This window comes from Manis javanica, chromosome 15 (assembly GCF_040802235.1).
Source record: "Manis javanica isolate MJ-LG chromosome 15, MJ_LKY, whole genome shotgun sequence".
NCBI classification, from domain to species: domain Eukaryota; kingdom Metazoa; phylum Chordata; class Mammalia; order Pholidota; family Manidae; genus Manis; species Manis javanica.
The window spans coordinates 71,233,001-71,252,089 of record NC_133170.1 but is presented as its reverse complement, the minus strand read 5'-3'; the positions used below and the strand labels follow the sequence as shown (position 1 = coordinate 71,252,089).

At 54.7% G+C, this 19,089-nt stretch overlaps 1 protein-coding gene across 6 annotated transcripts in view; it reads left to right on the top strand.

The window, feature by feature from the left end:
• Window positions 1–19,089, top strand: part of RBM19 (RNA binding motif protein 19) — a 133,262-nt gene that overhangs the window by 99,223 nt on the left and 14,950 nt on the right. For 4 of the 6 annotated variants that reach the window (XM_036993369.2, XM_036993372.2, XM_036993368.2 and 1 more), the window contains one exon: window positions 621–741. In XM_036993369.2, the coding sequence (XP_036849264.2) occupies window positions 621–741 (121 nt within the window). Of the gene's footprint in view, window positions 1–620; window positions 742–18,844; window positions 18,958–19,089 lie in introns of all 6 variants that reach the window. The other 2 variants (XM_036993370.2, XM_036993371.2) reach the window with 1 other exon arrangement.

The following is a 19,089-nucleotide window of genomic DNA, read 5'->3' as shown; positions in this document are numbered from 1 at the left end:
TGATAGTTGCACAACTCTGAATATACTAAGGATACTGAACTGTACACTTCAAATGGGTGACTTGCACAGTATGTGAATAACATCTCAATAAAACTGTTACCAAACAAAAACCAAAAAAAGAGGGAAGTAGGCAGAGTGTAGAGGTTGGGGACAACAGAGAGAGAGCAAAGAGTGTGGTTCTGATGGTGGAGAGGGCAGGGGCCCTGAGGAGACTGGGGTGGCCTGCCCTGGGACAGCAGAGAGGGGCCAGTGAAGGACAGTGCCAAACCGGGCTCGGCCTTCTCACGTGGGGCTGCTCCTCACAGCCGGGTGTGAGGCCAGTGGCTAACGGGGCAGCCTGCCCAGGTAGGATCCAGCATGGGACGGAGAGGCTGCCCGGCCCAGGCCCAGGTGCGACCTGATGGCAGCTATATTGATGGCACAGCCACTTGCAATTCTCTCCCTGGGATTGCAGCCCACCAATTGAACAGACATGCCTGACAGCTCTCACACCCTCTCCACAGAGCAGGTATCAAGCTGGGGCCTGGCCTTTGAGCTCAGGTCAGGGGTGGGCAGAATGCAGCATCTACCGGGAGGTCTTAGCTAAGGTGCTATTTCATTTCTTGTCCCCACACCCCCAGAAAGCCTTCAGCGCCCTGTGTCACAGCACCCACTTGTACGGCCGGAGACTGGTCCTGGAGTGGGCTGACTCGGAGGTGACCCTACAGGCCCTGCGGCGGAAGACAGCCGAGCACTTCCACGGTAAGAGCGGGGCTCCCAGAGGTCCACCCTGCCGGCCTGTGCGGGCGCCTCCACCTGCCCTCCATGTCTGCCCTCCGCCCTCCCCACCCCTGCTCCATGCTGGGAGGCTGAGCTGTGTGGACAGCATCAGTGACCTCCATGCCTTTCCAGCTTCAAGTCCGGTCAGGTCTTTGGGAGGCCTGGCAGGAAATCAAGGAGAGGAGGGGAGTCGGGTCAGGGTGCTTATCTCCCTGCCTCCCTTCCTGCCAAGTTGCCACCAGCCGGCTGACACTGCCACCAGAACAGCCACTGCTCCTGTCCAGCGGCCCTCTACCCAGCGCTGTCTGGAGGTTCCAGTGGCCAGCCCAGGGGGCCGCTTGCCCTGAAATCCCTATACCCTCCTACTCTCCCTGGTTATTGAATTTGAGGACCGTCAACTTCCTGCCAGGATCCTGATGGTCAGAGGACCTCACTCTACCTCTTACACACCTTGGTGGCATGACATGGGCTCACTGGTTTTTCAGTCCATCCTCAGAAATTATTTGGTGAGCTCCCACTCTGTGCTAGCACTAGGGGTGCAGCAGTGACCTAGCAGGGCCATGGATGTGGGTGGCAGAGGTGAGCAGGTGGTCCAGGAAGGCCTCCACACAAAGGTGACATTCGTGCCCATGAAAGGGCTGCCAAAGCCGAGGGGCCCCAAGTTTGGCACAAGCGTGGCACATCAAGAAGGGGCAAGATGTTTGCTGCAAGGTCCACCCTTCCCCCAATCATGTGTGTAGAGATGGGACCTGGAACCATGGCCAGTTTCCAGCCATTTACTGCCCCAGCCAGTGACAGTCAGCTTCCCAAATCAGGCAGCAACTTGGGAGGAGGTTTCCTTTCTGGAGCTGTGAGTTTTCTAGCTGGCCCTCCCTGGTCTGGCTTGGGGCTAACAAGCAGGGCTTCCAAGACTGCATCCCCTACAAGTGTGCTTAGAACTTCAGAGACAGGATAGAAGCCCTTCGTACCTTCGTAGCTCAGCCTGCCAAACCCTTCAGATGATACTCCCCTGCCCACCCCAGGGGCCTTTCCAGCCTAATCCCTCCTCACCACCCCACCCACAAGAATTCGCTATTCCCCAGATGACAGGCAGGATTCTGTGTCTTTGCGTATGCTGTTCCCTCTGCTTAGAATGCTTGCTCCATCACTTTTTTTTCACCTGGCAGTGCCTTTACAGCCTTCAAGGTCCAGCTCAATGACACCCCTTCCAGGAAGCCTTCCCTTTCTTTCCCTGCCCCTCCCCAGGTCAGTAATTGCTCCATCCTGTGCTCTCCTTGACATGTTATAATTTATTTCTTTATGTCTCTTGTCCTCACTGGACTGCTGTCTCTACCAGCATGGAGACTGTGTTGTCCTGCCCATCTCTGTTGGTTCATCCCTGGGCCCCTGCACCAAGCACAGTGTCTGACCCTGGCCGGGCCCTCAGTCTGAGGCTGGGAGATATATGAGCCAAGCAAATGAGAATTAGAGAAATCGGGGCTAAGTACACAGTCACAAGCTCACAACTCAGTATGTCCCCAAATCCTGACATGCAGAGAGAGAACCTGTCCATATCGACAGCCGTTGACAGGCCCAAATGCACGGGTCTGCAAATGTTTGTGTAAGGGACCTTCCCTGTCCTCCACAGGGCCGCAGAGGAGTGCAGGCTCAGCACCTGTGCCCTGCATTGGAGAGAAGCCCCCTTCAATAAATTGAGCTCCAAAGACGGCGTTTATTGCCTCAGCCCAAAAGAAAGACTCAGCCTGGAGCATTTCTGTGCTATTGGCTATCTGCATATCAGCTGCAGGCCAAGGCCAGAAAAGGGCAGATATACTAATAATAGTAATAAAGACAGTAGTTTATTTGCTTACCTCTTCCCACTGATTTCCCCGCAGCCCTATCATATGGGCATGAAGAGCCCCATTTTATGGATGAGAGAACTGAGTATTGATGTGACTTACGACAACTACTGTTTATTAAGGACTTCCTGTGTGTCCTAGGTGTTTGGACTCCCTTTTAAAAGGCCCCCCTGGAGGAATATTGCCCTCCCGGGGCCTGGAGGGGGCCACCAGCTCTGAGCTAACCAATTGTGTGGAAGGCAAGTGCTACCAAACCCTACCCACCCCCAAGGATAGGTCACCAGGGAACAAAATATCCAGCACATGTGGTGTCACACGAACGCCAGAGCATGTGGCTGGGTGGGAGCCAGGTTTCCTGGAGGGCAGGAGCAGCCGCGCCTGCCATGGAGGGATGTGACACGTGACCCGTGACACAGCCCATAGGAAGGGTCTGCGCAAGCCCAACCAAATGGCAAACCTCCAAGCCGGCCACGCCCATGGGTCATGAAAAGGCAGCAAAAAGATGGCTGAGAGTTTGGGAGCCAAGTGTCTGAAATTAATTGCCAGTCGTGTTGTTACAGCACTCTTTGTGAAGAAATACATGATAATCCTCTGAAAACAAAAGAATGTTCTCTCGAGAGCACAGCAAGATATGAGACGGGGACTGGCCTCAGAGGGGCTGTGAACACCCAGAAATGTTGTCATCCTGTGTGTGTGTACCTACCACTCTGGCAAGAAGGTCTATTATTGGCTTCAGATTTTCTGCAGGGTCCTGGTCCCCAGAAGGTTTGCTTTGTACCAGCAAACCCTGGGTCATGTTGTTTCCTGGCTCAGTGTCCCAGGACAAGCCCTTGCGCCCTCTGGGCTTCCGTTTCCCATCTGACCAGTGAGGATGACAAAGGCATCCATCACCTTACAGAATTTTGTAAAGGTGATAAGGAGAATAGCAAAGCAGCATAAGCTGCCTTTTCTTCCTCACCTGTGTAATAACACTTAGGATGTAGATGCCGTTAATCTTCCCATTGTGCAGATGAAGGGATGGAAGTGCACAGAGATGAAGCAACTTGCCAGGGGTCACACAGGTAGGAAATGGTGGGAGCAAGCCTTGAACATGGGCAGTCTGGCTAACATAGCCCCACACTCGGGGTGGCCGTTCCCAAGTAGGCTGGACACTGGGGTGGAGGCGGAGGTCGATGAGTGAGCACAGAACAGGTGCTCTGGAAATGTCAGTCCCTCTCCCCACTCCACCCATTGTCTGATCTCTTTGGGAAAACAGGAGGTGCCTGGCGCTGCTCTGAATGCTCCGAATAGGGCTGCTGGCCTCCTGCCCTCCTGTCCTGGCTGGACCCTTTTTCCCTGCTCTGCCCCTTCCCTGTGGCGAAAAATACCCAGCTCATTTGTGTCGAAGTCCGCATTGTTCAGAGCTTCCAGGGCCCTGGCAGACTCTGAGGGCAGGTGGGCTCCATGCCCAGTTCCCTCCCCCGGCGCTGCTCTCTGCCAGGAAGGCACTCAGGTCTCAGGTGGAGGCCCCAAGCCCCATTTGCCCGGCCTGAGCACCAAGGCCACAACAAAGGGCTCCCGTGGAATGTGGGCTCAGACTGAAAGGCAGGCATCTTAACCGTTCAGTCGGGCCCAGTGGGAAGATTGCTGGTGACACCAGGACCTTCGAGCCACCCTCGGGGACAGTGGGAAGTGGCCAGAGCAGAGCTTTGGCCCCAGCCAAAGCCTTCAATGTTGGTTACCCCGAATGCAAGTTACCCCGAGTTTGCTCTTGCCCCAGAGCTCAGCTTCCTCAGCAGGCCAACCGCTAATCTGGGGGAGACTGGAAGCAAAATGCTGGTGGGCTGAGACCCTCTCAGCCCCTGTGGCCAGCCTCTCTCACCCCACGTGTCCCTGACAGGCCTAGGTCAAGGGGAACAGCTCCATGTGCAGTTCAGGCTAGATAATACTAATTATTATTACTGTAACAACCTTCATTTGTTAAGCCTTCCTGTGTACCAGGTACTATCTATGGGCTGCCACAGGTATTGATCCTGCAGAATCAGAATCCTAGGAGGCAGGTACTGTCACCGTCTTAGGTTCCACAGATGAGGAAACTGGGACACAGACAGAGGGTAGATAACTTCCATGAGGGTACCCACTACTAATGGCCGAGTCTAGAGTCAGACCTGAGTTTCAGCCATCCTGCTGGGCCAAGCCTTTGTCCCAATGGGTGCGTGCCTCTGCCCCTTCTGTTTTACCCCAGCATGTGCCCTGATAACCATTCTGTGACCTCACACAAGTCACTCAGCCACTGCTTTGTCGACTGTACAATGGGACAAGGGTGCCTACTTCAAGGAAATTGGGGCTGAAAGACAACGATGCCTAGAAATTCGTGGTGCACAGTGAGCCTGCAGCAAACGTTACGGCTCCCTCCCCATCAAGGCACGAATTCTTCTACCTTCTCTGGGCTGCCCAGAACCTCCCTGTCATCTTTGTATTCCAGTCAAACCAGACAGAGGATGCTCTCTGGGCAGGGGAGTAAGACAGAAAAGACCCTGGTGTTTACAAGGCTGGACAGTAACGAGAGAGAGAGAATATGCCCAGCGCGTGGGCAGTGCTCAGGATGGTGTGTGTGCGCGCCGGCTCTAAATGCCACCTGGTCTCCTGTGAGTTGAGCATGTATCCCTGTGCCTGGAGCGTGGTGAGTGTGTTTCCACACACAGAGAGGGGAAGGAGGATTCCTCCCTGGTAAAAACATTCGTCATGTGGTGCCTTCCAGTGCAGTTGTGGGAAACGAACATGCTCAGTGCCTGGTCTGGGCTCACTTGCTTACCTAAGCTCCTTATCAGCTGTCCAGAGAATCTTGTTGTAGACCCCAGCCCTGTCCACCCCCAGTGGAAGCTTTCTTTTTATCCCTTATCCCTGCCAATACAGGGCATTATGTTTTCTCTTAAAAGTTGATGCTTGTGAAATACCTGTCAAAGTGAACAACAAAGTGCAAGTCTTTGAAAGTCATTTGAAAAGCTGCTCTGTGTAGGCAAAGACCTTGACACCAGACAGAGGTGCTTTCGAAAGGCAGTAGCAAGCCAGCCTGGCCATTTTCTGCAAAGCTGCCCCTCCCCTGTCCTGCCCCTGCCTCCCTCACCAGCCCAGAATCTGCTTTGTCACCTCCAGCGGCCGTTCCCAGTTGGCAAAGTGATGTTCAGTGAGGGAGGGTGAAAAGAGAGCACAGGCAAGAAAGGAGAGTCGGCCACTGGCTGTGTCCTTTTCTTCCTGAGCGTGTTACAACCCAGCAGGGCCATGGCATCGAGAAGCTTTCAGGGCCTCGGCAGGCCGCGGTTCCTGCGCGTGCCACCGAAAGAACATAATGGCCCAGAAGCAGTCCGCCTGCAAAACCCTCTGTTTTAGAGCGCCCATAGCCAGGGAGGCCTGGGCAAACAGGCTTTTATTTGGCCGGGAGCACAGCTCTGCTTCCCGGCGTTGTCTTACTCCAGCTGGGAGGGTTGATGGGCTGTGGTTAGCAGTGGCACCTTTCCCCTCCAGAACTGGGAGTGCAGACATGACTGGCATGGCAAGTGGCTGGCAGCGGCAAGTGCCTCGCCCTCCCGAGCCAGGCCAGGCTGGAATGGGATCTGCTGTCTTCAGGGGCAGATGGGTGCCTGTGGCCTCTGGCACACAGCTGCACCCCCCTGGAGTCCTGGTGCTGTCAGCCGGGCCCCAGCCCCCTTGCCTTCAGGTTTCGGCCCCAGTGTCAGCAATTCAGCTTTCCCAACACCCTGTGTCTTCTCCATCCCCCCATCATACCCTGCCTTGCCTTCCTGCTGCTCTGGGTTCATGTACAGGGTCTTTCATCTCTCTCCCCCCCGTGAGGCTTCACCCTCCAGGGCACATGGCCCTCTCACAATCCCCACCTTGGCCTTACTTCTAGCACAGAGTTGCTGCTCCCCAACTATTTTGTAGGATGAAACAATGTGAAAAAATAAAAATCTAATTCTCAGAATGGCCCATTCTGATTGAGCATCTAATATGTATGAGGCAGTGGGCCAGTGTCAGCCCCAGTTCACCCTGTCACCCCACAGGTAGGGACACCAGGGGTCAGTAAAGCTGGACAGCATGACCCAGACCCCACAGTTAGCTAGCCTGCAGCCAGCACTGGGGCCTGCTTGGCCTGAAGCCAGATATTCCTAACCTTGAGACTTGAAACACCACCCATCTGAAAAGAGGCAACTGTGTGACTTCTTACTAAAGATCAAGTCAGGTGGAAGAGAAAGGAAAAAGGGAGAGCTTTGTTAAGGACCCACTATGTGCAGGGAGAATGCCAAGTGGTACTCAGTCTCATTTTAGCCTCGCAGCTCCCTGGAGAGAGTGCTGTTCCCATTTTTCTGAGGTGCAAACTGAGACTCAGAGAGGTCTAATGATTTGCCTAAGGTCACACAGCTTTGCACCTACAGAACAGATCACATGATTTCACTACTCCCTAAAACTCCAGTAGTTCCTAAATCCCCAAATGCCCCCATTTATTTGATCTGGGCTCACAGTCCACATAGGGCAGTGGTTGCCAACTACAGACCACAACCAGGACCTGCCTGCAACTTGTTTTAAATGAAGTCTTTTTGGCACACAGCCATGCCCACTGGCACACAGTTCATGCGGTATCTATGGCTATGTTCTTGTGCTGCAAGAGAAGAGTTAAGTAGCTGCAGCAGAGACGCTGCAAAACCTAAATAAGCTATTTGCCATCTCACGGCTTAGACAAAAAGTTTACAGCCCCTAGGGCTTGTGAAGTGGCTGCCCTTATTTTACTGAAAAACCGTGGTTGCTGATCCCTCCCATGATGACCCCTCTTGTCTCAGAGAGCATATAATTCTTAGAGGCATCCTAGCCACATCCTCACCCTGCTTAAGAGCTCCAGCTTTCCCTGGAAAGGAGGCCCCTTTGCTATGCTTCTCATTTAGTCCATTCATTCATTTGTTCGGTCTTTCTCAACACTGAGGACAAAGCAGTGAGCAACAGAGGAGGTTATCATCTGGCTCTCCTGCGCTCCTGGAGCTGACATTTGAGTGGGAGAGACTGGTGATAAAACAGGAAAAGTAAATAACAACAAAGTTCTGATAACAGCACGCCCTACGGGAGAAATTAGAAAGGATAACATAACTCCTTGGGGGTGAAATGGGAAAGTGAGATTTCCTATATGGTGGTTGGAAAGAGCCTTTCTAACGAGTCGATGTTTTTGTGTGGTGTGAAGCCAGCCAGCCAGAGATCTGGGGGGACAGCGTTCCAAGCAGAGAGAGCCACAGGTGCAAAGGCCCTGGGGAAGAAGCATGTTCCTAGCAGGCCACTGTGGCTAGAGAACAGTTCTAGGGTGGAGAGTGGTAGGAAACAAAAGGCTGTTAGGGCTCCCTGGTGGGGCCTTGGTGGGTGTGGCGGGGAGCCAGGCCTTTGTTCAAGATACAGCAGGAAGTCCCTCAGATTTAGAGAGGGGAGATTTACAGGCCTTGTCCTTGCTGCCCTGTGGAGCATGCATTGTAGAGGGGCAAGAGTGGAGGTGAGAGTCCCGCTGTAGTTGTCCCAGTAAGCAAGGACTGTGACCTGGGTGGGGACAGAGACCCCATGAGGAGAAGCAGTTGAATGGAGCCTGTGTAGTAAATGTGGAACAGGAGGGAAATTAAGGCCCGTGTAGAGATTCCTGCTGGGAGCCACTCAAAGGATGGCAGCGCTTCATGGTGATGAGCCCCAGGAGGCTCGGGAGAGCAAGTCAGGGGGTGGGGCGGGTCGGTCTGGACACATTGGTTTGAGGCGTCTATTAAGACTCCCCGTGCAATGTCAAGCAGATAGAGCTATGAGTTTGGAGCTCAGGGGCAAAGTCTGGGCTGAGATATAAATTTGGAAGTCATCAGCATACAGATGATATTTAAAGCCTGCAACAGTTCACCAACCACCACCACCCCCCTTCCATAACTTAACCATTCATAGGACGGCACATTGTCAAAAGATTGGGGACCAGGAGAGCCCATTATCCCCACACCAGCCCTTGCAAATATGCCTCCTTGATCTTGGCCATGAAAACATAATCATCGGGCTTTAAAAATCACAGCCAGGAAAGTTCAAGCAAGTATGTGAAGTCACAGAATTTATTATTCAAAATACCCCATTGCTGTGGATCTTTACAGTTCCCTGGAGATGGAAGGTTCTCATAAGCTCCCTGGCCTCATTTTTATTCCTCCGTTTGGGTGCCTCTTACTCCTTCTTTAAGGCCTCTCTGTGGCAGCCCTTCCTCCAGAGGTGTGGAAGGCCCCAGCAGGAGGCAGGTGATGGGGACTGTCCAGATTGCCATGAAGTGTCCTGACAGGAGAGGCCACCCAGGGCTGGGGGCACCGACTGCAGGACACGTTCTAGCCCTACCCACTCGGAAGTGGATTGCCTTCTCTGCCCTAGGTGGTGGGCTGTGTTCTTTCACCTGCTCCCAGCCATGCTGGTGGGTGGCATCAAAAGACAGGTTGAATGTAAGAACTTGTTCGTTATGCTTCAGAAGATTGAAGACTGTTGAGAATTAGGCTTGGGGTTGATTAATGATTGTGCATTGAGTCCCCTATACAGAATTTTATTGTTGTTAACAACCATTTGATCAATAAATATGAGAGATGCCCTCTCAAAAGAAAAAAAAAAAGGTTGAAATTGGCAGGGAAACCCACTTTTTCTCACACCCCCAGCTGCCCCAGTTGGTGGAGGCAGAATCCGAGAAGGAAAATCAAGAAGGAGAAATTGTTTGGGTCAAGGCGGCTCCTCCATGGCAGCTGCTGTCAAGGGTGCAAATGGCTGGCAGTGGGGAGGGAGCCACGTTCAGAGAGCCCACCGTGCCTCCCTACAGAGGTGCCTAGAGGCTCAGGGAGCTGGAGGTGGCTGGAGCAGGTGTCCTCCAGTCTCCCCTCCTCCTCTGCCCTTCGGCCCCGGGCCCCGAGCTTCTTTGAGTGGTGTTTTGGAAATATTTCCAAGCTGCTTCAGCAATAGCCTGCACACTCTCTTTTCCTTCCCCCGGGAGTGGCTGTCCGTGCGGGGAAGGTACTTGCTCCCAATCCAGCTAAATTGTTATTGACTTGTGTTCTCTGCGTTCCGCAAACATTTCACTCAGCCGTCGCCAGCGAGGCCAGGAATCCCTGCTAGGGCTAACGGGGAAACCAGCTGTGCCGGGCCATTTCTCCTGCTCTTCCTCATCGATCATGGAATTAAACTGACAGAAGGAGAATTTCAGAGCGACTTGGGAGGGGAAGGGGCTGGGCCCAGATTGGACGAGAGTTCGGGGACCTGGGGACCAGAGTGCCAGAAAGAGGGCCTGGAGCAGGGTGGGCTTCCCTTCAGAGTTGTGACTGGCAGCAGGGGGTGGCTGGTTTTGTTTCTGAACTGTAGGCTGGCCCAGGCTGGAGAAACCCAAGGAAAACACACAGACAAGGTTTATATTACTGCTTCATGACCACAAGTGAAACTAGGGGGGTTTTGTAGACAGAGAGGGAAGAGAGAGAAATGAGAGGCCACACTGGTAAGCCATCAGCTGAGATCGGCCATAGACCTTTATTTTGCCCATGAAATATGAAAGAATATTTTCTGAATTAACTGCCACAGTTTTGCTCTCAGAAGATTCAACCTGAAAATCAAGATTCTGGCCTCTCAAAAAATCAGGTCTGATCACCGGGGTCCTGGTTTCCCATAGGGCTAGGCCCAAGTTTCACTGGCTTTCCTTTTGCCACAGTCTACAGCCCTCCCTATAGTCAGCCACTAGTACCCCTGCTCCATCATTTTCCTGCCTGGCCCCTTCAGGCCAAGGGATCTGGTGCAGACCTCATTCCCCCCCCTGGCCCACCGAGGAGATGTTACCAATTCCTCCCTTTCAACCATTACTCCCAACCTGGGGCCTGTGCCAAGAGGAAAGGGGCAGGTAGCCAGTGTCAGCCCAGCCACTAGAAATGGAAAGATCCCTCCAGGCCCAAGCAAGGAAGTGGGAGAAGCTTAACAACCCTCTCCCTTTCCTTCTTTGTTCCTCTGCAAACCAGTCACCTTCACCTGGACTCCCCACTTCCCCTCAGCCTGCACAGGCCTCTCCGGCATCTAACTAATGCAAGCACATGCAGGACCAAGCTCAAAAGCCCTTGGTTTAGCCTGGCCCCATGGCCCTACCATGGGCTAAATCCACGATAATCCAGGCCAAGACACCTTTGCCAACCCCTGTGAATGGGGAGCCGCCTGAAACTGCAGAGCAAGGTTGGCCCACTAGGCAACACTGTGTCTCTTGCTGCCTAGAGAGCTGGGGTCCTCGGCACCATGTGGTCGGCAACAGCAATGATCCGGGCATCTCAATAGCCAGGGCCTACCCTGGGCCATTCACATCAGCACCTCTAGGGATAGAGTCCAGGCTTCAGTGGTTTTCTAGATTATTCTGTCGGGCAGTTGGTTGGGATGAAAACCACTGGCCTCTGGAGAAAATTGCTGATGCAGTCAGGTGGGTGCTGCCCTGGGGCCTGGATCTGCTGCACACCTTTCCTGATGAGAGCTCCCTAAGGGGATCTGCTGGGACAGGAAGGCCTGCCAGGGAGGAGTGTCTGTGGTCACATGAATTCCCTCAAAGCTAGAGCACGGCTTCCATATCTGGCAAATGGGACAACAGTATCGTCCAGCTCCTAGGGTTTCTGCATGTCCACATCCAGCCTGCTGCCCAGAGCTGGCCGGTACCTGTGGAGTTGTCCTCCTCAGCCCTCAGCACTGACTCCGCCTACTGGGTTCCGAGACGACTGGGTGGCTGGTGGCTCAGTATGTCCATGGCTGTATCCCCAAGCACCAAGCCTGGCGCAAAGTATATGCTATGAATGATGGGGGCAGTCTGGGACAGGAGAGCAGGCCCTGTCCCTGTTTAACACTTAGGGGCACTGAGGTGTGGAGTTAAGCAACTCTGTTAAGACCCTGAGGGGGCAGAGGCAGGTCTGGGGCCCAGTCTCCTGCTTGCTGACTCTGAACAAGGGCTCACATCACATCTAGTTCTTAGCAGGACCAGCCATGTCCTTAAACAGCCTCCTTGTACAGATAAAGAGCCACTGATTTGGTCTTATGGACCAGGCTGACCCCCAATCTGTAAAGGGCCCTTTATTCCATGAACTTCTGGTGTATGCCTGCTGTAAACAGAGCCGTGGATGCAGACTTATCAGGGGGTCTGAGGGCAAGGGAGCTGTAAGATCCGGAGGCGGGGGCACCCAGGCAGAGGCATCAAGAGTGGGCAGCCCTTGGGGTGCCAGCCTCCCAAAGTCCCCACACCCTAATAGTCCCAAAAGTGAGATTTGCACGTTATATACGTCCCCCTGCATGGCCCAGGACAGTAGGCCACCGAGTCAAGGGGGCCAGGACATCTGTCCGCCGACTCCCTGTTGGCCCACTCACTGGTGGAGGGTTCTTCTTGGCGGGACTTGAATCCCAACATTCTAGCCTGCCCCCACGCCAGGGCCTTGCTTGTTCCAGGGCTGCCTGCTAATTCTGTGGCTGCTGCAAATTTCCAGGGCTGATATTGGTGTCCCCATTTGAAAGAGAAGGGAAGATGACCTGCCTGCCTGCCTTCAGTAACAGTGTCTGCTAATGACAGAGCTCTAGCCGCTATTGAGTGCTTGCTGTATGCCAGATACTGCTGTGAAGGCCTTAAGTATGTTTACCCTCCTAACTCTTCTAAGCTCCCTCAGCGCCAGGTACCATTCAGAACCGCTGGGACAGCACAGAGAGGAAAGGCTCCTGGCCCAGGTCACCCAGCCAGGAGCAGCGGCTTTGGTCCTGGCAGCCTGGCTCAGAACCCAGCCTTCTGGCTGACACCTGCCTGTTCCCAGGCTCCCTGCAGAATTCCCTTTTCCCCGGGCCAGCCGCGCTCTTCCCCCCCACTTGCCTTTCCTTAACGTTCTGCCTCCGGAACAAAACCATGAAGCGCTTTCTCTTGTCCTCCTGACAGCCCCCCGCCCACCCGCCGCACCTTTCTCTCTGCCCGCCTCTGCCTTCCATGCAGGGCGCCAGCGCCAGCCAGGGATGGGAGAGAGAGACACAGGCTGGCATTCTGTCAAGGAATTAATTGAAAAATAAAATCATTAGATGGGAACTCCAGAAATGCAAAATGGTGGTTGGCGGGGGAGGGTAGGTGGGCAGGACTGGGGGGTTGTTGGGGGACGGCTGAGTTTTTTGTCGAGTTAATTTCTTGGGTATTGATGTTTGGTGACATTCACTTGTTGTTTATCTTCGGGTGCAGCTGTAATACTGGAAGAAAATGCACAGCTTGTTTCGTTTATTTATTTTACACCTTTCTCCGGTTCTGCATTATGTTTGTTTGGTGAAAACCCACTGAGGCTTTTGATGTCAGGGAAGTGGGATTTCAGCAGCTGTTCCTGCAAGCAGGGTGCTCCACGTCAGGCAGGGTAGGCAGGAGGATGCCCGGCAGTGTTTGGTGGGAACTGGGACCTGACGCATCCTCTGGGGGAGACATGGGGGACCCGACCTGAGTCAGATATGCCAGGCCCACAAGAGCAGTAACGGCTCACGAGGCCCAAGCCCTTAGGTGTGCCAGTTCCACGCATGAACTCACTGACTCTCACAGCCACCCGGGAGGTGGGTCCTATTTTCAACCCCAGGGTACAGACGAGGAGGCCGCGGCCCAGAAAGCTGAAGTGATTTGCCCAAGGTCACTGAGCCATTAGTGGCAGGGCTGCAACTTCACATTATCTGACTTTCAAGGCCGTGGAGCCAGACCGTTGCTGACTGCTTTCCGTGCCCCTCACCCCACGGCCATCAGTAGATCCCCTGTGCCTCACTTGCCAGCCTGGGCCGGGCAGGGGGTCGGGCCTCCTTTGGCCTTAAAGAACCAAACCACCAAACCATTTCATTCACTTACCTAACGACTATTGATCACCTACTCTGTACCCACCTTCCTCTGCCAGTCCCACCCTGTTGGCACTCAGTGGCCAAATGGCAAAGGAACATGTTAACACCTCAGATGTGAGCAGTAGCAGCAAGTGGCCTTGACCTCAGCGCCAGCAATGGGGTCCCAACCAGGGACCAGGCATTGCTCTTTTCAATACCTTAATCCCCACCCCAACCCTGTGAGGTAGGTGTTAGTTGTGCCCCCATTTTACAGAAGAGGAAACTGAGGTGTACCGAGAGGCTAGTCGGTGGTGGCGGTGTGATGTCAGCGTGTCATCCCTGAGCATGGTTAGAAGTGCTGAGGACAAGTGGGGGTTTCTATGAGAGGCTTTCACAGGACAGCACTCCTCCCTGCTCCAGATGGTCAGGGCCTGCGGGTCAGCGGAAGGAGGCCACAGAGAAGGAAGGGGTGGGGGAATTGCCCCACTCCCCCCATTTTATTCATGACGGATTGAATCTCAGACGGGGTGCGTGCCCTGGCCAAGGTCACGTAGCTTGGGAAATGCCAGTGCCGCATGCACACGATCCTAGCCAGACTTGGTAACCACAAGAGGCGCCTTGTCACTGGCTCTTCTGTGACCTCGGCCCCTCAGGAAAGGCCACGTGGCACAACACAGAGCAGCTGTGGGTTGTAGATTGGACAAGCTGGAGTCCTGGGCTGCCGTGTGTTTACTGTGGGGCATTGGGTCACGGGCCTCTCTGCACCTCCGTCTTCTCACCTGTGAAACGGGGGATGACGCCCGCCTCCTGGAGAGGCTTATGAAATGCAGGTGAGACACTGCTTGTGAAGTGCCCCATCCTGTGTGTTTTTCCTCTCCTGGCTGCACCCCCTTCCCTCGGGGCCTCAGTTTCTCCAGCCAGATGACATCCTAGGTGCCTCCCAGCTCTGCCACTCTGTTCTGCTGCTATCCCAGCAACAGCAGTTTTATTGTTTAAAAATCACTACCTTGATGCCCTAGGACTCGTTCATTCATTTAGTCCTTCATACATTCATTCTTACGCTCAGCATATGTTTACAGAGCACCAACCCTGCTGGGCCCTGGGACACAGCACCCAACCAGACAGGCCCAGCCCCACACAGAGCCCACATTCTGGTAGGTCTGGGGCCACTGCGGTCCTGGGGATGTTCAGATGGCCAGCCCCTCAAAGAGCTGGCCAGGTGTTCAGTTCCCTGGGCTGTGCTTCTCTACAAGGTCTTCTGGGTGAGCTGGTACCCACGATGCCCAGGGCTGGGCGCTGGACCACCAGGAGTTTAAGCCAAGGTCACTGCCTATGGTGTGCTCGGGCTAGCTGGTGACAGCTGGACACAACCTGGAGGTTTCCTGCCCTTTTGTATTCCAGACCATAGCTGTGCTGACACTCCCTTCCTAAAAATAAGAACATGATAAGGCTGGGTACAGGAGTGGGAATTCACCGGATGCAGTGGGGCTGGCTGAGCGAGAGATGCAGAGGACCACAGTGACGTGCCACATCAGGCACCTCTGGGACTCCTGTCAGACTGGCAGTAGCTCCTGTTCCCAGAGGCAGGGCAAAGGCTCGCAGAGGTGCAACTCCTGGCCCGAGGTCCCACCTCCGGTGCCATGGGTTCTTATTCTGTGGCCTCAGGGACAGTTGGCTCTTTAAATGATTGCTTAATGACCACAGGGGAGTCTTTGGCACTGGGTGATTCAGAGGAACGTGGGCCATCTACAAGGGGCACAGGGTAGGGCTGGCACTCCAGCAAAGGCATGGAAGAAGAACTGGCTCTCGAGTCTTTAAAGCAGTGAAGCACAGCTCCTGGGCAGAGAGTGAGCATAGCTGGTACCCATGGAACTGAGCTGAGGTTGAGAGCTGTCTCAGAGGGTGGGGGCAGCCATAAAACCATCTGTACAACTGCCTGCCAGTGGTAGACTGGCAAAGCAGGATGGAAGGACCTGAACTTGGAGTCAGTGGGGTTCTGACCATGTTTACATTGTCACCTCCTCCAGTAAGCTGCCCTGATCGCTCACCACTGGAGCAGGTGCCTCCCTATCATAGTGCTAATTACGCCCAAGGGAGCATTGTTGTCTGGCTCCTTTTCCATCTCCTGTGCTGGACCAGGAACTCCCTAGATGGGGCTGGGCCTGTCTCATGGTCACTACCATGCCTGGCTCAGAACAGAGACTCCCCAGTCTGTTGTGTAAGGGGTTGAAAACATGGACAAAGGTTGAAGACCACTTTTGGCCTTGTCTCTACTTCTGTTTGTCCTTCAGCAGCCTAAGCTTTTCAGCCTCATGTCTCCCTGTCATGCATTCATTTAGCCACTCAGCAAATGTTTTTTGAGTATCTACTGTGTGCTCAGCACAGTTCTAGGCATTGGGAACAGAGCCTAGAACAAAACGCAAGTGGAAAAACTCTGCCCTCCTAGAGCTGACATTCCAGGGAGGGAAACAGAAACTAAACAACAAAATATAGATGGGTGAGTGCTGTGGAGAAAGAGGAATGGGGAGGGACTGAGGGAATTGGGATTCTAAACAAGACAGTTGGAGAGACCCCATTGAAAAGGGGAGTCCTGATTCGGGGGAGTATTCCAGGCAGTGGGAACAGCAGGTGCAAAGGCCCTGCGGTAGGCGTGCTGGGTGCCAGGAACCAGGTGGCTGGAGCAGAGTGGGGGGTGACCAAAGGTTCAGAGAGGTAACGGGCCTGCTTGTGTGGCTTTCATGCCATCGTAGAAGCTTTAGCTTTGCCCAAGGTGTGATGTATCAATGGAGAGTTTAGACAATGGAGCAGCATATTCTGATGTGGGTTTTAACAGAGTCCTCTGGCAGCCATTCTAGACCAGCCTCTGGGCCAGAGGGCAGAGGGGGCTTTTGTCATCCTACAGGCCATAGATGATGGCAATGTGGAGCAGAGGGGCCACCACAGAGGTGGGTGTGGGGGAGGGGGGATTTGCTTGAAGACCAGAGCCATTTTAGAGACCGAGCCACATAATGGGCAGGCATAAAGCCTGCTGCCAACTTGCCAGTGTCTGAGTCGTGATCAGGCTGTGGTAAAGAACAAAAAACTCCATGGAGGTGAAGACCACCATGGTGCCACCACTGTGGCTACTGCTGACCACCACTGGCCCTCCTGGACCCCAGGCCAGCCCTGACCTAGGAGAGCAGGACCACATCCCAGGAGCTAGTGCTTCCCCTGCACTGTTAGCTGGGAGGGGGCATCAGTGACAGGCCCACAGGCCCTATTCTGCTGCCCTCCTATTTTGCAGCTCCTATTACCTGCCCACAGATTGAATTTCCAGAGGCCATTGTGTACCTCCAGAGTCTGGCAATTATTATAAGGAAACCAGGAGTGTCGAGGGGGAAGCCAGGGAAGGAGGCGTTTGTCTGAGCCTTGGGCTGCTGCCGCACCCCCAGCCCCTCCTGCCCCCCTCTCCCTTTTCATGATTAACAATGATGGATACAGCCGCCAGGCCTTGAGGCTCCCTGGGCAGGCAGGCGGCCGGGGGTGGCCTCCCCCACCTTCCTCAGCCTCCACCCTGCCCCCCTTACTGCTCCATCACTCATCATGCCTTTGGCAGATATTAATGAGCACCCACTGGGTGCCGGGCAGTGTGCCGAGGCAGGGGCACGGCACCGAACAGGCAGTTCCTGGTAAGTGCCACGGAGCTGATGGGGGTGGAGAGTGGGGGGTCCCGTTTTGGACAGTGGTCCTCCTGAGGAGGAGACACAGGCACTGGGGCTTGGACCTGAGGATCTGGGTCCTGTGGGTGTGGATGTGGCGAGCGGGGCGCACACTAGACAAGCCCAGAGAGAGGACTTGGATCTCCCTCTCCACGCAGTGCCAAGCCTGGGAGCTTGGAGACCCTGGAGCAGTAGCAGCTGTTCTAGAAGGGTCTCTCCGGCTACTGTGCAGAGAGGAGGCCAGGCTGGAGCAGGCAGTGATGGGGGCGGGCGCAGGGAATTGGTGAGAAAGTGGAAGCACTAGGATCGGGCAGGTAGCCATGGAGAAGGTGAGAAGGGCCGGTGTGCAGGTCGCTTTCGGAGGAACAGGATGAGGAAATAGGCTCAAAGAGGCCAGGTCACCTGCCAGTACCACCCAGGAGAGACCCAGGGTTCTTCACCTGGATCAGGTGCTGGGCTGTGCTCTGGATGAGGGAGAAGCGCCCTCAGGAGATCCTAGCCCAGAAGGGAAACCGAGGCAAAAGGTCACAGGGGCAGTCTGTTTGCCCTGGAAGCCTTCACCATTGTTTGAGCAGGAAGGGGGCGCTGTCTGCAGCTGCCTCCATACAAGTGAGGCTGTGTCTGTGAGTGAGACTGACCAGTGGTGAATGGTGAGACTAGTGGAAGGACTGACAGAGCAGGCCAGCCCTGAGCCCCACCGCCCCCAACCCCAAGAGGGTCAAGGGGACCAGTGCACATTTCCTGCCACCCTTTGTCTCCCTGACATTCTCTGGCCAGCACTGGAGATTTGCATGGCAAGTGAGAAGACCGTGGGCTTTGGCATGGTTTGGGTATGAGTCCTGCCTTTGCCACTTCCTCGCTGAGTGATCTTAGACTTACCTGTGGCTCGGTTCCTTCACCTGTAAGAGGCAAGAATAACTGCCTGTGGGGTGTCGCGAGGAATAGAACCATAGAACATGCTGTGTACTCAGTAAAGCGTTTGGGGCCCAGAGGACATGTAGTTTGCTGAGCCCACAATGCCCTTTCATATTGTGCATCTGCATCCCCTTGCCCTGTCCTCACAGAGAACTCCTCTGCATTCTTCAAAGCCCAAGTCAAATAACCCTCCCTTCTGAAGCCACCTCTAATTGTTCTTCCCTCCACCCCTCCTCTGGAACCCCTAAGCATCTATTCACAGTACTTACTGAGCACTTACTGTATGCCAGCCACGAACTCAACCATTAAGAGTCTGTGACCTCCCAGGAAACAGAAACAGCTTCTACTTGTTTCCCCAGCCATATCCCTCACCCGACTCATCCTCTTGGAAGGTTTCCAGCTCTGCCCACGCCAGGCAGCGATCCATTAACCTCTGCAGCTGGGAGGCAGCCTTCCTCCCGCCCCCACCCCTTTCTAACTGGAGCTCTTTCCAGTCGGAAGACTGAGGAGGTTGGGGCAGGGATGCCAGCAGAGCAGCAGAGGCAGCTGAAGCGGGGCTGCCTGTGTTGCCCCCCTCCTCGCATGCCTTCCCCCGCCCTGCCGCCTTCTCTGCCACTCCTCCCGATTCTCGCCCGCTCTTCCTGTCTTTCTCCCCTCCTCTCTCCCGCCGCACCCCTACTCACCGCCCACCCTGCCCTGCCCGCCCCTGTCCTTGCCCGCCCTCTCCACGCCATCTTTCCTACTGCCCCCCAACCCTCTCCGCTGTTCTTTTCTCCTCTCTTGCCATCTGGGCTCCCACAGAGCCCCCGAAGAAAAAGCGGTCTGTGGTGTTGGACGGGATCCTGGAGCAGCTGGAAGACGGTGAGGACGACAGTGAGGAGCGAACCCTTCAGCTGTGAGCTGGCACCAAGAGGGTATGTGCTCCAGGCCCCGGGGCTGGACAGCCGCTCTGGCTTCTGTGCACCCCACCATGCTGGGGGGCGGGGGGAACGGCAGTGCGCTGTGGGGTGGGGCCGGGGCAGCAGGCAGCCCCCAACCTCCACTGG